Here is a 17,953-nt window from a genome sequence, read left to right on the forward strand (position 1 = left end):
GGGTCACAGGAGGGTGGCCAGCCAGGGAGGGACCGAGGGAGGGCTCCAGGGTGTGTCCGGCCTGTCTCCCTCAGTCCTGATTGGCCGGACCCCAGCAGCAAGCTAACCTACCAGCTGGAGCATCTGCCCCCTGGTGGTCAGTGCACGTCATAGCAACTGGTTGAGCGGCCTTAGCATATCATTAGCATATTATGCTTTGATTGGTTGAACAGCCAACCGGACGACCGGACACTTAGCGTATTAGGCTTTTATTATGTAGGATTTATCTCTTGCATTCACAAATAGGGATGTGGCAAACAAGTAGATGACTTTACCCTCTAAACATACCTTCCTCATTGTGTAATGTACTTCACGTTCTTGGGTTTATTTTCTTTAATCAAATCATATGAATTTTATGTTTTCAAAAATGCGTAGCATTTTGTTTTTCTTTTAGTTAATTGATTTGTTTCTCGAATGTCAGCTGAGAAATCAAGTGTGTCGTCTCTCGGAGAGATAAATAAAGAGCAAAAGCTCTAAAAGGAAACAGACAAGGAGAGTTTCCCTTGTAGAAAAGCCACATGGCCCCTGCATCGAGGGCCTCAGCACTCACCTTGCCCTTGTGCCAGATGCTTTCATTTCCCTCCGGATCCACATCGTCCGTGGCCAAGGTGAGGCAGACCAGTCTCCGTTTCAGCCCCTCGGCTTTAATCTGTTTCAGTGCTTGCTTTCCTATGAAGTCTGCTGGCTGCAGAAACCCAAGATAATGATGATGAATGAATGCTCAGACGCTGTGACAAGGTTAGAGATGCAAGCATTTAAATTTGTCTTTGCTATTTTCTCACCAATTACACATTCAATAAAAATACAGATTGGATCAGATGTCTAGACAAATATTTCTTAGTCCTCAAATGACAATATCAGCCACCTATTCCTTCTGAATAAGTTAGACTTAAGGGTACTAACTTGTGATAACAATTTTACCAGAACCACACTAGGCAGAAAAACATAAGGTGTGATATTGCGATGGTGGGTTATGAGAGTGACCCTTGTACCTAATGGCTCTGGATGGTGGTCCTGGCCGGCAACGAGCAAAGCCCTCCTCAGTTTCTACGTGCAGTAAGCCTTTTACAAGAAGGAAATTCACTTTTTGAAATGTGATGCCAAAAACAACCGCAAAATGCCTCACGTCTTCTCCTTCTTTGGAATAATGGTCTGGGGAACGTATTAACCTATTGGGTTGTACTCATTAACTCATCTTGGAAATTTGTCAGACACAAAATTAGACACAGACATTTTGATCAAAGAGCTTATTCTCTAACATTGAGCTTTTCCACCTTTTGTTTCTCCTTCCATGCAACACATGACAGATGACATTCCTATTCCTGACACATCCCTCTGGGCACACTCAGGGTTATTCCCAATGCAAGGCGAGTGAGTGAGAGTGACATTGTTCCAGGGATAACCTTGAATCCAATCTTATATGTGAAAAAAAAAAGAGTAGAAATCATGCAGACTTCAGGACTTTTACATCTATTAATAACACCTTACAACAAACAGGTGAGCAATGACTCCTCAGTGGAGACACTTAGCAAATAAAGGAGATACAATTCTATCCAACCAGAATGCCAGGTAAGTGTGAGAAACCAGTCAGGGACTAAGAGCAGGAAGAGTGCAAAGGATGGAACGCTGGGGTGAAGAGTCCACATTAAATGTGCTCAAACAAGCATCTCCTATCTTATGGGGAAAAGGGGAATTTGTGAAATACAAATCACATCTCTATGGATGAGATTTAATTAGAGTTACAATGTGGAAAATGAAATTCTCAAAAACAATTCTCATATACAGACTAACTACTCTCAAAAGAAAAGGCAGGGAACAACAACTTAAATTTTTTCATTGGCCAAAGAAGAGAGGAAACAACATTTCATGCCAAAAATGTCCTCTGCACTCTTAAATTTAAGATTTTTAAGAGAGCTGTATAAATCCTAAATCCAACATTTAGGATTTATGCAGCTCTTCCTGCACACCCACCATTTTGGGTTGGGTGGAGTAAGTCCCCTTAACCTCTCAATTAAGCGGTGGCAGGGTCCGCACACACTCTGCCTGAGACTCCAGTTCCGCCCTGTACTAACTCAGAACTTCTAGGACAGGACAACAAGATATGATTTCTATGGATATTGCAACTTTAAATTGCTGACCTGCACTGGAAGCTGGAGAAAGTTTACATTGGCCAAGGTTAAAATAATTGCAAAATGAAAGCCCAGTTCTTTCCCCTTTCCCAGTGTGATCCAGATGGTGAGAACCAATCATAAAGCTGCATTATGAAACCAGAGAAAATTTCAAAGAAGACTAGACCCCATGTTATTTAAGACAGGACTGCTAGGGGAAAACAAAACAAACCCATAGGAAGAGCTTGATTCGTTTGAATTCATGTGTAGGAAAAATTTATGATTAAAGTCATAACAAACCAATGTTCATTATAGTTCAAACTTGGATATCTAAACACAGAAAGAACTCAATAACAACAGCAACACGTTTTTTCTATCTTTTTCAAAGAAGACTTACATGACAAGGTGTGCTTTTTAGAGTTCCTGTATGGCCTCACACTTTGTGTGGAAAAGCTCTTACAATAATAAGAGAGGCTAATGCACACTACATAATATGATTTATGGAGTGCCAGGAGATGGAGGAGGAGAAGGAGGAGGAGGAGGAGGAGGGGGAGAATTGTTGTTGTTTCTTTGTCTCCTGTTATGAAATCTGAATCTTTACTGTTAGAGATTCACTTAGATCTTAAAAGTTTGGGGTCTTCCTGAGTCCCCAGTAAATAATTTTCTTTTAATTATTTATTCAACTGTTATTATTGCCCTGCTATGTTTCATACACTGTGTCAGGCACGGGGTATTTGGAGCTAAGTAGAACATGGTCTCATAATTTCTGGGAGGCCCTGCTAAGATGTGACCTCTTCCCTCCACATCGTAACAGGCCAGGTCTTGAAATGATCTGTGTCTCCTCAGTTTTTGAAAAATTTATCTTTACTGTTGACAGTTACTGATGCTCCCCCGTTTTTGTTTCAATACATCAGAGGAAAGGAGAACAGTTTGAGATTACGGGAAACATGGTAGAATAGGATACATTATAGCATACAAATCAGCTACACCAGTTTGAAACAAGACTCAATGCTGGTTCTGTTTGTTCAGTGGGAGTGTAAAAATCACAGCATTTTATAAATTTAAGACAAGAATGTCTAATGTGTGAAGGCAGAAATGCAAACAAGCAGATGCTATGATAGGGGTCTGTACAATGGGGGCTCAGGAAAGTGTGATCGCCCGGCCGGCATGGCTCAGTGGTTGAGCATTGACCTGTGAACCAGGAGGTCACCGTTAGATTCCCAGTCGGGGCACATGCTCAGGTTGTGATTTAATCCCCAGTGTGGGGTGTGCAGGAGGCAGCCAATCAATGATTCTCTCTCATCATTGATGTTTCTATCTCTCTCACCCTTCCTCTCTGAAATCAATTAAAATTATATATATATATTTAAAGAGTATGATCAGTTCTGGGGTGGGAGAGTGGGGCTGTGGTAGCATTCTATCAGCAACAATTTTTTAGAAGAAGTAGTTTGAACTGAATTGTTAAAGATGAGATTTCATAATGGCTATTATCTGCATAGCCTTTCCTAAAAGTCCTTGCACTTACATTATAATTTGATCTTCACAAGAACCCATAGATGGTGGATTTGGGGTCTAAGTAAATGAACGTGGCCAAAGAAATCAACAAACTGGTTAAGAATGAAGCTGTCAAAAGTCCCAGCTCTATTATTTTCATCTACTATGAGGGCCTCCATGCTGCCACTTTAAGCCAATATCTGCTACACCTTTGGCAGGGGGGGTCGGGGGGCTGTGAGAAAGTTGGCCAAAACCAGAGCTTTCAGAAATGGGTCCTTTTGGGGGTGCTGGATGAGAGCTGTTGGGGCAGGTGCTAAGGGGTTGAAGGGAATGAGATGCACTGGAAGGGGAGTGTAACTCAATTTTTGCCAAATTCATAATTTTACCCAAGTCTGAGCAGGGACATAAGGTATCAACTAATCACAAAAAATAGGAAAAGGGGAGACAACCCCAGAATACTCATTTTAGAAGAGAAAAATTGAAGTAATAAGCAGTAAAAAAGAAATAATAATAGTTACAATTTATTAAGCACTTGCTATGTGCTAGACACTGTGCTAGTTGTACACTGAGGGTTGTACATTCACGAGATCATTTAATCCTCATGATGTTCCTATGAGAAAGACAGTTTTACCCCAGTTTATGGGAGAGAAAGGCCCAGCAAAGTTAACGCTCAGTTACATGGCAACATAACTCAGCACCTTTAGATTTCATCCATATACTAGAGGCCTGATGCATGAAATTTGTGCACGGGGTGGGGGAGGAGAAGAAGTCCCCTCAGCACAACCTGCACCCTCTCCAATCTGGGACCCCTCGGGGGAGTTCCGACTGCTGGTTTAGGCCCAATCCCTCTGGAATATCCCTCTCACAATCCGGGACCACTGGCTCCTAACTGCTCACCTGCGCCTGGTCACCCCTAACTTCCCCCCCTGCCAGCCTGGTTGCCCCACATAGCCTGCTGCTCAGTCGTTTGGTCAGCCCTCACTAACCCCCTGCTGGCCTGGTCGCCCCACGCAGCCTGTTCAGTCATCTGTTCGGTTGCGACAGTTACTTAGGCTTTTATATAGGTAGATATTTTATTAATGACCGTACCTGGAGACTATCATAGGCAGACACAGCTGATATAAATACTCAAAAGAATATTTCTGTTAAATTATTCCTAGGTAGCCCAAACCTATTTTGAAATATATTCACTACACAATATTTTTGTACTACATAAAAGGATTTGAAAATACCCTGAAGGTTAATACTAATGAAATTTGACATCTACATCTACATATCCCTGAATAAGGAAGTGATCTTGTCAGCAATATTATTCTCAGACATGGATGAAAACAATACTGTAATAAACAAGAGAAATCTAATTAAATATGAGGAACACACACTTATAACACAGAGAAGAAGGGACACCTGCCTCTCGAGACAAGTCTCCCTCCCAAGCTAACCTGGTGCCCAATGGGAAGATTTAAAGTAGGGCAATGGCATTTCATTTTCATTTTACGGGGCTTTCCTCCAAAGGAAATTATTAATTATGAGTGAGAGAGGAAAATATGTCTGAAAGTAAGTGCTGTGATTGAAACTGGTGCTTTCAAGATGACCCGAGAACAGAAATACATTTCTTTAATGAGTCACTGCCAAATTAATTATATAAATAGCTATTCAAGTCTTTGTGAAACATAAATTTCTAGGGCACTGAGACTATAGCTTAAAAATAGCTTTGGCTTATCTTTTTAATTTAATAATTTTTTTAAAATATATATTTTATTGATTTCAGAGAAGAAGGGAAAGGGAGAGAGAGCTAGAAACATCAATGATGAGAGAAAATCAGTGACCAGGTGCCTCCTGCACGCCCCCTATTGGGGATGGAGCCCAAAATCAGGGCATGTGCCCTCACCAGGAATCGAACCATGACCTCCTGGTAGATAAGTTGAGGGTAAACCACTGAGCAACACCAGCCGGGCCTGTATTTGTCTTTCTTTCTTTTTTCTTTTTTTTAAAATATATTTTATTGATTTTTTTTACAAAGAGGAAGGGAGAGGGATAGAGAGTTAGAAACATCAATCAGCTGCCTCCTGCACACCCCCTACTGGGAATGTGCCTGCAACCAAGGTACATGCCCTTGACCGGAATCAAACCTGGGACTCTTCAGTCCCCAGGCCGATGCTCTATCCAGTGAGCCAAACCGGCCAGGGCTGTATTTTTCTTTCTTGATACTAATACCATACCATCTTAATTACTGTAGCTTAAATCAGGTTTAGTGATAGTCCTGAAACTTTGTTTTTTTGGTTTTTTTTTAAAATATATTTTTATTGATTTTTTACAGAGAGGAATGGAGAGGGATAGAGAGTTAGAATCGATGAGAGAGAAACATCGATCAGCTGCCTCCTGCACACCTCCTACTGGGGATGTGCCCGCAACCAAGGTACATGCCCTTGACAGGAATCGAACCTGGGACCTTTCAGTCCACAGGCCGATGTTCTATCCACTGAGCCAAACGGGTTAGGGCCTGAAACTTTGTTTTTCATAATTGTTTTAGCTATTTTATGTCCTTTGAATTTGACAAAAGAGGCAAGAACATATAATGGGATAAAGGTAATCTATTAAACAAAAGGTGTTGGAAAACAATTAGATAGATACATGCAAAAAAAAAAAAGCTAGACCATCTTCTTACACCATATACAAGAATAAACTCAAAATGGATTAAAGACTTAAATGTTAGACTCAAAACCATAAAAATTCTGGAAGAAAACATAGCAGTAAATCTCTGACCTTTCTCGTAGCAATATTTTTTCTGATTTATCGCCTAGGGCAGTGATGGTGAACCTTTTGAGCTCGGCGTGTCAGCATTTTGAAAAACCCTAACTTAACTCTGGTGCCGTGTCACATATAGAAATTTTTTGATATTTGCAACCATAGTAAAACAAAGACTTATATTTTTGATATTTATTTTTTTATATTTATTTTATATATTTAAATGCCACTTAACAAAGAAAAATCAACCAAAAAAATGAGTTCGCGTGTCACCTCTGACATGCGTATCATAGGTTCACCATCACTGGCCTAGGGCAAGGGAAACAAACAAACAAAATAAACACCTAACTAAAAAGTTTTTTCACAGCAAAGGAAACCATTAACAAAATGAAAAGACAGCCCACTGAATGGAAGAACATGCTCACCAATGATACATCTGATAAGGGGTTAATATCCAAAATTTATAAAGAACTTATAAAAATCAACACCAAAAAAACAAACAAAACAGACAATCCAATTAAAAAATGGGGAAAGGGCTTGAATAGACACTTCTCCAAAGAGGACATACCAATGGCCAATAGACATATGAAAAGATGCTTAATGTCACTAATCATCAGAGAAATGCAAATTAAAATGACAATGAAATATCACCTCATACCTGTCAGATGGCTATCATCAATGAATCAACAAACAACAAATGTTGGCAAGGATGTGGAGAAAAGGAAACCCTCGTGCCCAGCTGGTGGGAATGCAGCCTGGTGCAGCCACTGTGGGAAGCAGTATGGAGTTTCCTCAAAAAATTAAAAATGGAACTGCCTTATGACCCAGCAATTCCACTTCTGGCAATGTACTTGAAGAAACCCAAAACACTAATTAGAAAGAATATTTGCACCCCTATGTTCACTGTACCACTATTTACAATAGCCAAGATTTGGAAGCAGACCTAGTGCCATCAATAGATGAGTGGATAAAAAAGCTGGAATACTACTCATCCATAAAAAAAAAAAAAGGAAATCTTACCCTTTACGACAACATAGGTGGACCTGGAAAGCATAATGCTAAGTGAAATAAGCCAGTCAGAGAAACACAAGTACCATATGATGTCATTTATATGTAGAATCTAATGAACAAAATAAACTAACAAAAAAATAGAAACAGACTCATAGATACAGAGAACAGACTGACTGCTGTCAGAGGGGTGGGAAACTGGAGGACTAGGTGAAAAAGGTGAAGGGTTTAAGCAAACTAATTTTAAAAATAAAAACAAAAATAAAAGAATGCTCTGATGAACATAGTGTGCAGAATGCTGGTAGCCTCTTTGCAATATCATTACAATATAATTCCATTTACTGGGGGAGACGGTGGCAAATATAGTTTGCAAGTAGGAAAAAAATCATCATATGATTTAAAAGAATCATACTCCCAATGATTCTAATACACAGTCAAGACTGAGAGGCACTGAAAATTTTCTGCCTCCTCAATTCCTACTACTACTTACCTAAAATATCCCCCAACATAGTTGGGTACTTTTACCACTATAGCATATTAAAAATTTCTTTCTAACCTGTTGTCTGTCAACATGATTTATTTCCACTTTGATGTTTTTTAAAGTGCTAATATTTATTGAATACTTAGGAATGTAGTAGGGCTGGTGATAAGCTCTTTGCTACTACATTGGTTTTTGTTTTATTTTGCTTCATGAATAGTTATGCTTTAAATAATTTTTCTACAAAGAGAGACCCTGCATTTTCTAGAATCAACATTGTCTTCTAACTTGTGATTAATATATATTACATTTCATTCCATTTCTCTGGTTAGAAACCCAAGACAGGAGAAGACAGGGAGAGAAAGAAGGGGGTGGGGGATTTTATAGAAAAAATATTCTGATCTGCTTAAACACGTTACACTTAGTACTTGATTCTCTGTGACTCTTGGCTGAGGTTCTCTGGAAATGGACAAAGATTCAGTAATTCCAAAAGGAAAATTCCAAGAATACATATGACTCCCCTTTAAGGCGGCTGATGAATGCATTTGCTCTTGATGAATGCATTTTTTCATTTCCAAGTTAAAACACACACACACACACACACACACACACACACACACACACACACACACACCTTTTTCCCCCTAAAGTAACTTCCTTTGGAACAAATTCCAATACCAGTAAGAACAATAGTATGAGTTGTTTCAGCTACAGGGGTTTTAGCTGAGGAGATTTAAAAGTACATACAAGCATTCTTTATTTTCACCTGCATCACAGTTCTGGTTAACGCTTCCTTCCCAGGCCCTGTGCTCACTCTCCACAAGATGGCACTGTTTTGCTCAGCTGAACTCCTGCAGGCCATACCGTATTTTCACAATTAATGTTAAGAATGTTTCCTACAGCATTAGTTCCTGAAACACCATGTGTTTCAAGCTTCACAAGATCTGAGAGCACCCAGGAGTTATAGCTGTAACTTTTAGACCTGTGGCCTAGCAAGGGGTTTAATAAATGAAACTTAATAGTAAATGTTGGCCAGATGAATGAATTGTGTGCACATGTTTACCTACTTCAGTTAAGCCAATGCCATGGGGGAACTGAAGCTCAAACAACTCTAAGAAGGATGGAAGGCAAGTACCATCACACCATCTTCCTTGGCCATCCAAGATTTCTTCCATATTCCATTTTTCTTTCCCTACCTTTGTACTAATTTGACAAGAATTCAGTTCACTCTAATGAAGCCTAATGATCCATCTCCTCAGTCACCTATTTTCCTTCTTAAAATGGGCAAAGCAGCTATTCTGATCCTACCATAAAACACAGAATTTGTTATAACAAAACCATGACTATGGGGGCTTTAATTAATGAAGTGTAGTTCATGCAAATTCTATGATATATGTTCCCAGAAAAAGGAATTCCTGGGCAGTTATGCAAGGCTGATACAGTCTTTATGGGAAAGGACCTTGCTGGGAAAAGTGATGGGTGAGAAAGCACAACAGTGAGGTCAGAGCTCAACCTGGGCTGACCCTACTGACAGCACGTAGTTCTCTTTGCCTCTCTGGCTTTAGTGTCCTCGTCCTCAAATAAGGAAGTGGGACTGAAGGATCTTCAGAGGCCCTCCCACTGGGACATCTCTACATTTTTCTCATTATTATGGCTTATACGGTCCTTGTGTAAATGCTTAAGGGCCAAGCAGGGAATTCTCCAGGGAGGCATACCTGGTTTTATTGCTGTTTGCTATATTGTGCTTCATTGATATTGTGTTTTTACACATGGAAGGCAAGACTCTGTACCAGCGGAAAGATTACAACTTGCTCTACTGCAATACTCAAGTATCGAGACCTTGCCTTCCATGTGTAAAAACAAACAAACAAAACCCCAAAACCACAACATCTGTGAAATGCAATAAAGTAAACAGCAATAAAATCAAGTATGTAGGATCTAAACAAAGTTGATTCAACCTATTCATCTGTTTAGAAATGAGCAAACATCAGTATGGTCAGGGTGATACCCACTGACCACCTGAGTCAACATAATGGAAGAAGACGGGCTCAGCGCGGTCCAGGTCCTTGTGCTGCATGGACTGTCACCCAATGAGAGCATCAGAAAAGACCTTTGTGACACCAGAACAGCAGCAACAATTCAGAAATCATAAAAACACACCGTACACCAAAATCATTAACTGTTAAACTAACTTAGTTCTGAGCTGGGCTTTGGTTATTGAAATAATTTTAGAGGAACTAATAAATATGCAATCCACACCTGCTTATAACCATAAAGGGATTTCTAAAAACCCATTTTCAATACGAAGAGATAATTTATCTGTGCCTTATTCCCAAACAATAATACCCAAACACTGAAGTAAAAGAGAGAGTGATCTGTTTATCTAATGGTGACCAACAACGGAACTTTAGTGCTTTCAAGAGCCAGGCCATTTTTATTATTATTTTAAATTCTGTGAGCAGAGGAGCAATCTGCTGCTAAGGTCTGCTTAAATTCCAAACACCTGCTTTCTCTGGTCTGGAGGCAGATGGTACGTCATAAAAATAAAAATCAAGGGGAATATGCACAGAAAGAGAGTCCCTTTAAAATCCGTTAGGAGGAGGCTCTTTTTCCTAAAATCTAACACTGTAAATATACATGTTTATGTTAATATCTTAGCTCAGAATGGGGAACTGATTCAGGGCATTAAAAAGTTCCTTAGGCTTGGATCTTGGAAGATGGTGGCATAAGTACACATCTGTACTTGCCGCCTCCCACAACCACATCAAAATTACAACTAAAATACAGAACAACCATCATCCATAACTGCTGGAAAGCTGGCTGAATGGAATTCCTACAACTAGAAAAGTAAAGAAGGAAGCACACTCAGACTGGTAGGAGGTGCAGAGGCTCGAACGAACTGATCCAGCACCCACGTGTGCTGCTTTTTTAATCAGAAGGGAGATTATCTCTGTGGAGGCTGCCCAGAGGAGCAAGGGATCCCAGCCCCACACCAGACCCCCAGCCCAGGGTCCAAGAGCTGGGAAAAGAAGTCTCTACAGGCAGTAAGAACTACAGGCTGAAAAACTAGTGCAGATTGGGGCTCAGTGACACAGAGGCTGCTAGAGAACCAGCTGTTCCTCTTAAAAGGCCCGCACTATGAACTGAACTTACCAGGTCCTGCCTCCTCTGAGCTCTAGCACCAGGGCAAGGCTTTGGGGAACACAGATGCACATGAGGAGGAACTGGATTGTCTGGCATTGGGGCAGGAACTCTGGGGAATGTGGGGGGGCTTTCTCTCAGATGCAGGGATCATTGTTCCTATGCTGGGACCTCCCCCATTGCAGGACTGATTGGCAGCCATTTCTGTTTGCTCCGCCCTGGTGATTTCCTAAGACCCAGCCTCATCCAATTTACAACCTCATCCAAGCTGTGTGCAGCAGCTTTTACATATGAATGGCCTTTCCTTGCTCAGGATAAAATCTCTCAAACAAGCTGCAACTGGGTCAGGGAGCCCCAAACTTATCAATAAAAGGCCCAAGACCTGGCACCAGCACCAGCCTGCCTTGCTTTATTTCTGGGCCTCATCTGGATACTTCCAAACCTGATACAAAAAGGAGGAATCTGAAGATCTCTCTGTAGCTCCTGCTGGATGGCCCCAGGGAGTGGCTGACTTTGCACCTACCTGGAGACCCAAGAGCCAGTGTACTCAGTGGTCAGTGTCAGACCATACCAGATTACAACTCTTCACATCCACAAGCAACACACTCAAGGGGCAGACTCAGTGAGCACCAAAGCCCCACTGAAGCAAGTCCATAGGGTGGAGGGGGGCAAAGGGGAGAAACAGCTCTCCCACTGTAGTGGCAGCTGTCCCCACAGCCAATTGGCCTAGAGGTCAATTCCTCCCAGTGACACCAACAGCAATCAAGTCTCAACTACAACAAGACTGTGAACACAGCACACAAAGGGGTGCACCTAGAGCTCCCAGCTCAGGTGACTGGGGAGGCTGAACCACTGGGCCCTACAGAACACCTACTACATAAGGCCACTCTATCAACTCAAGGAGACATAGCAGCTCTATTCAATACTAGAAACAAACACAGGGAAGCAGCCAAAATGCAGAGACAGGGAGGCATGTCGCAAATGAAAGAAATGGAAGAGAGCAGACTACTGGATATAGAGTTCAAAACCATGGTTATAAGGTTACTCAGGGATCTTCTAGAGCAGTGGTTCTCAACCTTTCTAATGCCGCGACCCTTTAATATAGTTCCTCATGTTGTGGTGATCCCCAACCATAAAATTATTTTCGTTGCTACTTCATAACTGTAATTTTGCTACTGTTATGAATCATAATGTAAATATCTGATATGCAGGATGTATTTAGGCGACCCCTGTGAAAGGGGCGTTCGACCCCCAAAGGGGTCGCAACCTACAGGTTGAGAGCCGCTATTCTAGAGACCTCCAAAAAAAATGTAAAAGGACCAGTTATAAATTAAGCATACACTGACTGAAATAATATACAGGGATTCAACAGTGGAGTGGAGGATTCTGAGAATCAAATCAAGGATTTGAAATATGAGGAAGCAAAAAACACCCAACCAGAAGAGCAAAAAGAAAAAATCCAAAAATGTGAGGATGTTATAAGGAGCCCCTGAGACAACTTCAAGCATACCAACATTTGCATTATGGGGGTGCCAGAGGAGGAGAGAGAGAGAGATATTGAGGACCTGTTTGAAGAAATAATGACAGAAAACTTCCCCTATCTGGTAAAAGAAATAGACTTACAAGTCCAGGAAGTAGAGAGAGTCCCACACAAAAGGAACTCAAAGAGGACCACACCAAGACACATCATAATTAAAATGCTAAGGGCTAAAGACAAAGAGAGAATCTTAAAAGCAGCAAGAGAAAGCAGTTAGTTACCTACAAGGGAATGCCCATATGACTGTCAGCTGATTTCTCAACAGAAACTATGCAGGGCAGAAGGGAGTGGCAAGAAATATTCAAGGTGATGAATAGCAAAGATCTACAACCAAGATTACTTCACCCAGCAAAGCTATCATTTAGAATTGAATGTCAGAGAGAGAGCTTAACAGACAAGAAAAAGCTAAAGGAGTTCATCACCACCAAACCAGTATTATATGAAATGTTGAAGGGTATTCTTTAAGAAGAGGAAGAAGAAGAAGAAGATAAAAAATATGAACAACAAAATGGCAACAAATACATACCTATCAACAACTGAATCTAAAAATCAAAATAAACAAATAAGAAATCTAATGAACAGAATAAACTGGTGAATAAAATAGAATCAGAGGCATGGAAATGGAACAGACTGATGATTCTCAGAGGGAAGGGGGGTGAGGGGGCAGGAAGAGACTCAACAAGATCTTATATGTATATATGCATTACCTATGGACACAGATAATAGGGTGGCAAAGGCCTGGGGTGGGGTGGGAACCAGGTAGAGGGGGGCAAAGAGGAGGAAAAAGAGGAACATCTATAATAATCTCAACAATAAAGATTTTTTAAAAGAAGTTCCTTAGCCTGATTCATATGCATGTGCTCACATATTTCCACAGGATGGGGAATAGCCTTTACTTTAGCTTATTATCACCTAAGGCAGAACAGCTTGTAATTGGAATTCTCACAAGTATCCCAAACAGCAGCAGCTGCTGTTCCAACCTACAGACTAACTGCAACTCTATCGAGTTCTCAGAGTGACCAAAACACTGCTCAAAGGCTGTGTGAATCAGCTTAAGCTGCTACAACAAAGTCCCACAGACTGGGTGGCTTCAGCAACAGGAATTTCTTTCACAGTTCTGGAGGCTGGGAAGATCCAGGTGCTGGTCAATCCAGTCCCCCTGTAGTGTCCTCTCCCTGACCTTCTCACTGTGTCCTTACATGTACAGAGAGGGAGCTTCCAGTCTCTCTTTCTCTTATAAGAACATGAATTCCAACATGGGGGCCCCACCTCAGGATCTCCTAAACCTAATGACCTCACAAGGGCCCCACCTCCAAATAGCATTATGGCAGTGGTTCTCAACCTTCTGGCCGTTTAAATACAGTTCCTCATGTTGTGACCCAACCATGAAATTATTTTCATTGCTACTTCATAACTGTAATGTTGCTACTGTTATGAATCATAATGTAAATATCTGATATGTAGGATGGTCTTAGGCAACCCCTGTGAAAGGGTCGTTCCACCGCCAGAGGGGTCGCGACCCACAGGTTGAGAACCGCTGCATTATGGGGATTAAGGGCTTTAACACACAAATTATGGAGGGACACAACATTCCATCCAAACAATGGGATAACCTCATACAAATACTTATAGGGCTTATATAGCTAAGCTAAGCTGTAATAAATTGGCCTCAATATGTTTTTCCACAATAATTAAGTATGGTGATGCTTCTCAAACTGTAGGTGCACCAGAACCCCCTGCAGTTTGGTAAAACAGATTTCTTGGCCTGAGCCGCAGAGATTCTGATTTAGTAGGTCTGGTATGGAACCCAAGTGATTGCCTTTCTCACCAGCTCCCAGATGCTGCTGATGTGTTCTGTCTGCTAACTGCACTTTGAAAACCACTGATATAGGAGTTCCCTTTAGAATGTCAGTATCAGTTATGCTTCTTTGGGCCTGTATTGGCTTCTCAGTAAATACCTATTTTATGCTGAACACATTTGAAATGTGTCATTGGCTTATGTTCAGATGTTGCAGTTACATACAAAGATGCGGAAAAGCAGATGGACAGATGTGCTGAGGCGAGGTTGCTTGGTGCTGTGAGCACCAGGCAGAGCCCATTCATCAGCATGTTTGGGTGCTGATGTGTGGCTGCGCACGGCTCTACGTTTTTCAAGGATGTCTGCTGACATCTGATCCTGACTAATTTTATCTTAGAATGTAGATCTGGCCTTTGAAGTTCTGGATTCAGCTATCTTACCTCTACAAGCACACTGCAATAGTTTGGCCTGACATCACATTTTGAGAAAGCTTCATATGACGCACTTGAGCAATGCTTAGCATTTCTGTTCAACTCATTTGTCCTATAATCACACTTGGTTAAATTTTAAAGCAAGGTTCTGCCATGAAACAGCATAATTTTAAGATTTACCTCAAGTGCACTTTGGAATGTAAACATACCTTATTTAGCTTTACAAAATATTCCAATCCAGCTTCCAAGGGATTTGTATCACAGTTCATCTAAAAGGGAAGCACACATTTTAAACCTTAGACGAGTGCAAATAATTTCAGTAACTTTCATGGTTTTGTTTGTTTTCGTGTCATTTTTTTTTTGAAAGAGAATACTTCTTTATTTTAAATATAAATTCTGAAAAATGATAATTATTTACTGGTCTTTAAAGTGATCTTTAAAATCTAAGATTCAAATGTAGCCTTTCAGATATTTCAATAGCAAAGTAAAATTCACAGTTTGTTTCCATGACTTTTATTATAATAAATAGCTGAGGGATACCACAACATGATGTTCCTTCCAGAAACAAGACTTTCATATACTTTTATGTAATAATTTTGCATAATTAGGTTTTGAAAAGTTATGAAGTAACTTGCTTATCTTACAATTAGTGAGGATTCAGGATAAGTAGAGGGGAAAGCAGATGGTAGGGAAATTATTTCTATGGAATTCAGGAGAAGAGAAAAGGAAAAAGCAGATGTGGACTCGCAATCTTTTTTTTTTTTATAGTCCTTTGGTTTTATTTTCTGGGATTAAAAAGGAGTATAGGCATAAATGTTTCACCTGATCCTCTTAAAGATATCCTTTAAAATAATTCATAAAATGACTTAATTCAGGTTTCTTGGTTATCAGGACCCATCAATGTCACTGTCAGCCTTGACTAATTGGTTGAAAATTTCAGAGCAGAAGAAATAACTTATGAATATTTTCTCAATCCCTGAGAATCATAATCATCACAGGACTATTTTATCCTTTCATCATATACTTCCAGAAAGTAGATGTGTTCATTCATTGTTAACAGGACACGGAGCAATGTATATACAGAGCAGGACTGGGGAATATCTGGCCCATAGGCTGTATAAGGCCTATGAAATCATTTGGTTTGGCCCTGCCAAGGTGTTAGGAGTGAGTTAATTAAGTGTTTGATAGCAGGCTAATTTTTAAGCTGATAATTTTGTATGGCCTGTGAATAATATTATAAATATCCAAATGGCCCCTGGAAGAAAAAAGGTTCCCCACCCCTGTAATAGAGGGTTAATCCATGTAAACTGGCTTCCACCAGTAAATTTTCTGAAAATCAGGGATATAGTCAGGAAGAAAACCAAAGAAGGAAAATGACATAGACCATTCTGCTGCAGTAGTGATCATATGAAGCACATCACCTTTGTTCTCAAGGTTCCAGTGGAGTTTCTGTACTACATCTGAGCCCAAACTGCCACTACAAAAGTGACGAGCAAATCAACATGCTGTGCGCACTTGCTCCAGATGACCAGCAGTAGTCTGAGTCAGAATACTTGTTTGCCATGAATTTGCGGCTGCATTTGGTAGGAAAGGATGGTCTGTACAAACATATACAGAGAACGCATACCAAAAGGGAGCACTGCTACACACACGTACAGCAAAAAACAAAAAGGTGGTTTTCTGGACATTTGCCACAACAGAAAGTCCTTAACAACTCAGCAATCCCAGTCCAAGGCCAGCCTTGTTTAATTTGTTGATACACTTCCCTTAGGAATTCAGAGCATGAACTTGCTTATAATAAACATAAATGGTAGCAACGCATAAAAGCGTGGTGAAATTTAACAGACAAGCATTGTTCTGGAGCTACTGTGCCAGTGTCACTGATATGAGGCGAACAGGGGCAGCATTGTGGAGAGTGACAGCAGTCATGTATGAGAGTATGAAAGCAGCAGCTGTCCAAATTGCACCGGCTGAAGGCAGGAAACTGAGGCCTTACTGACACCACCACATCTCAAACAGGTCTTAACACTTAGCAGTTCCTTGCTTCTTTGGTTTTCTCTTCCTCACTAAACTTCAAGTTCTGTGAGAACAGGAACCAACTGTTTTCTTCATCATTATCTTTCCAGCTACTGTTTTAGGCTGTCTTCAAATCTGCCCAACCTGCCCCTTGTGTAGATCCTATGTTCTCTGCTTTCTTTGAAGACCCATGAATCAGAACTGCAGTTACAATTTTTAAATCTCATAAATATTTAAATGCCACTGGTAATAAGATGAATTCCTTACGCTGTCTCCTCTAAGTGGTGACTGCTTGCTAGGATGAGCCGCTAGGGCTGGCTGCTGGGTCTGGAGCCTGCAGGCTGGATGGAGATGGGTCACAATCTTTTCTAATGCAGTTGCATTATTACAATATACTTCCAGTCAAAGCTAACACAGCTACTTGCAACTAAACCTAAAGTTAATGTTCTTGTTTGTTTGTTTTGTTGGTATTTGTCTCTTTTGCTCCAAGAGAACTTATTTAAACCTCATAAAAATTAGGCAAACTTTTAAGAAAAAATGACATCAGCACTAACATAAATCAAATGAGTAACATAAGCTTGTTTCACATTATATAAAATGTGGTCTCATATTTTCTAATTAATTTTAATTATTTTTTTATCTGCTCAAAGTTTTAGAATTTCTCTTTGGGGCAGGGGTGGGGGGGTGTTGATTAAAACAAAGCCCAGAATAATATTTACTGCTTGATACCACTAGAGGGCGTGCTGGTACTGCTGGGAAATCAGGGGCCTGGGATGGAGAAAAGTTGTTAAGAAGAGGATGGCTCCCAGAGAAGGCAGGAGATATAAAAGGCAGGAGGGTGGAGAAATGCCGGACTCCAAGGACTGCTTCTGTGGCTTCATCCCTTGGGGAGCAGTGTGGGGACTCTCCCTGCTGCATCCTCATCTAAGGCCCTGGTAGTAGGCTGGGAACCCCTTGATAGAACATCTCTCCTGCAAAATGCCCACCAGCCCCAGGGCCCTTCTTACAGTGGCTCCAGGAGGCTGCCCTCCCCACCTCAAAGCCCACTTGCTTCTGCCCATAGTTTAACTGCCCAGGGGGCCCTGCCTGGGCTTCCCAACCCCCTTTGCTCTCCAGTTGAATTCATTCTATTATATGCTAGGCACTTTATAGACT

General features: G+C 40.9%; 1 protein-coding gene and 1 pseudogene across 2 annotated transcripts in view; both read right to left on the reverse strand.

Annotated features, from left to right (window-relative positions):
• Nucleotides 1–17,953, reverse strand: part of DMGDH (dimethylglycine dehydrogenase) — a 55,283-nt gene that overhangs the window by 5,916 nt on the left and 31,414 nt on the right. For both annotated transcript variants that reach the window (XM_005858075.2, XM_005858076.2), the window contains 2 exons: nt 14,992–15,051; nt 590–724 (listed from right to left, as the gene is read on the reverse strand). In XM_005858075.2, coding sequence (XP_005858137.1) covers nt 590–724; nt 14,992–15,051 — 195 coding nt within the window. The remainder of the gene's footprint in view (nt 1–589; nt 725–14,991; nt 15,052–17,953) is intronic.
• On the reverse strand, nt 16,011–17,339 carry LOC106728286 (annotated as a pseudogene).

Source organism: Myotis brandtii, unplaced genomic scaffold (genome assembly GCF_000412655.1).
Source record: "Myotis brandtii unplaced genomic scaffold, ASM41265v1 scaffold115, whole genome shotgun sequence".
NCBI lineage: Eukaryota > Metazoa > Chordata > Mammalia > Chiroptera > Vespertilionidae > Myotis > Myotis brandtii.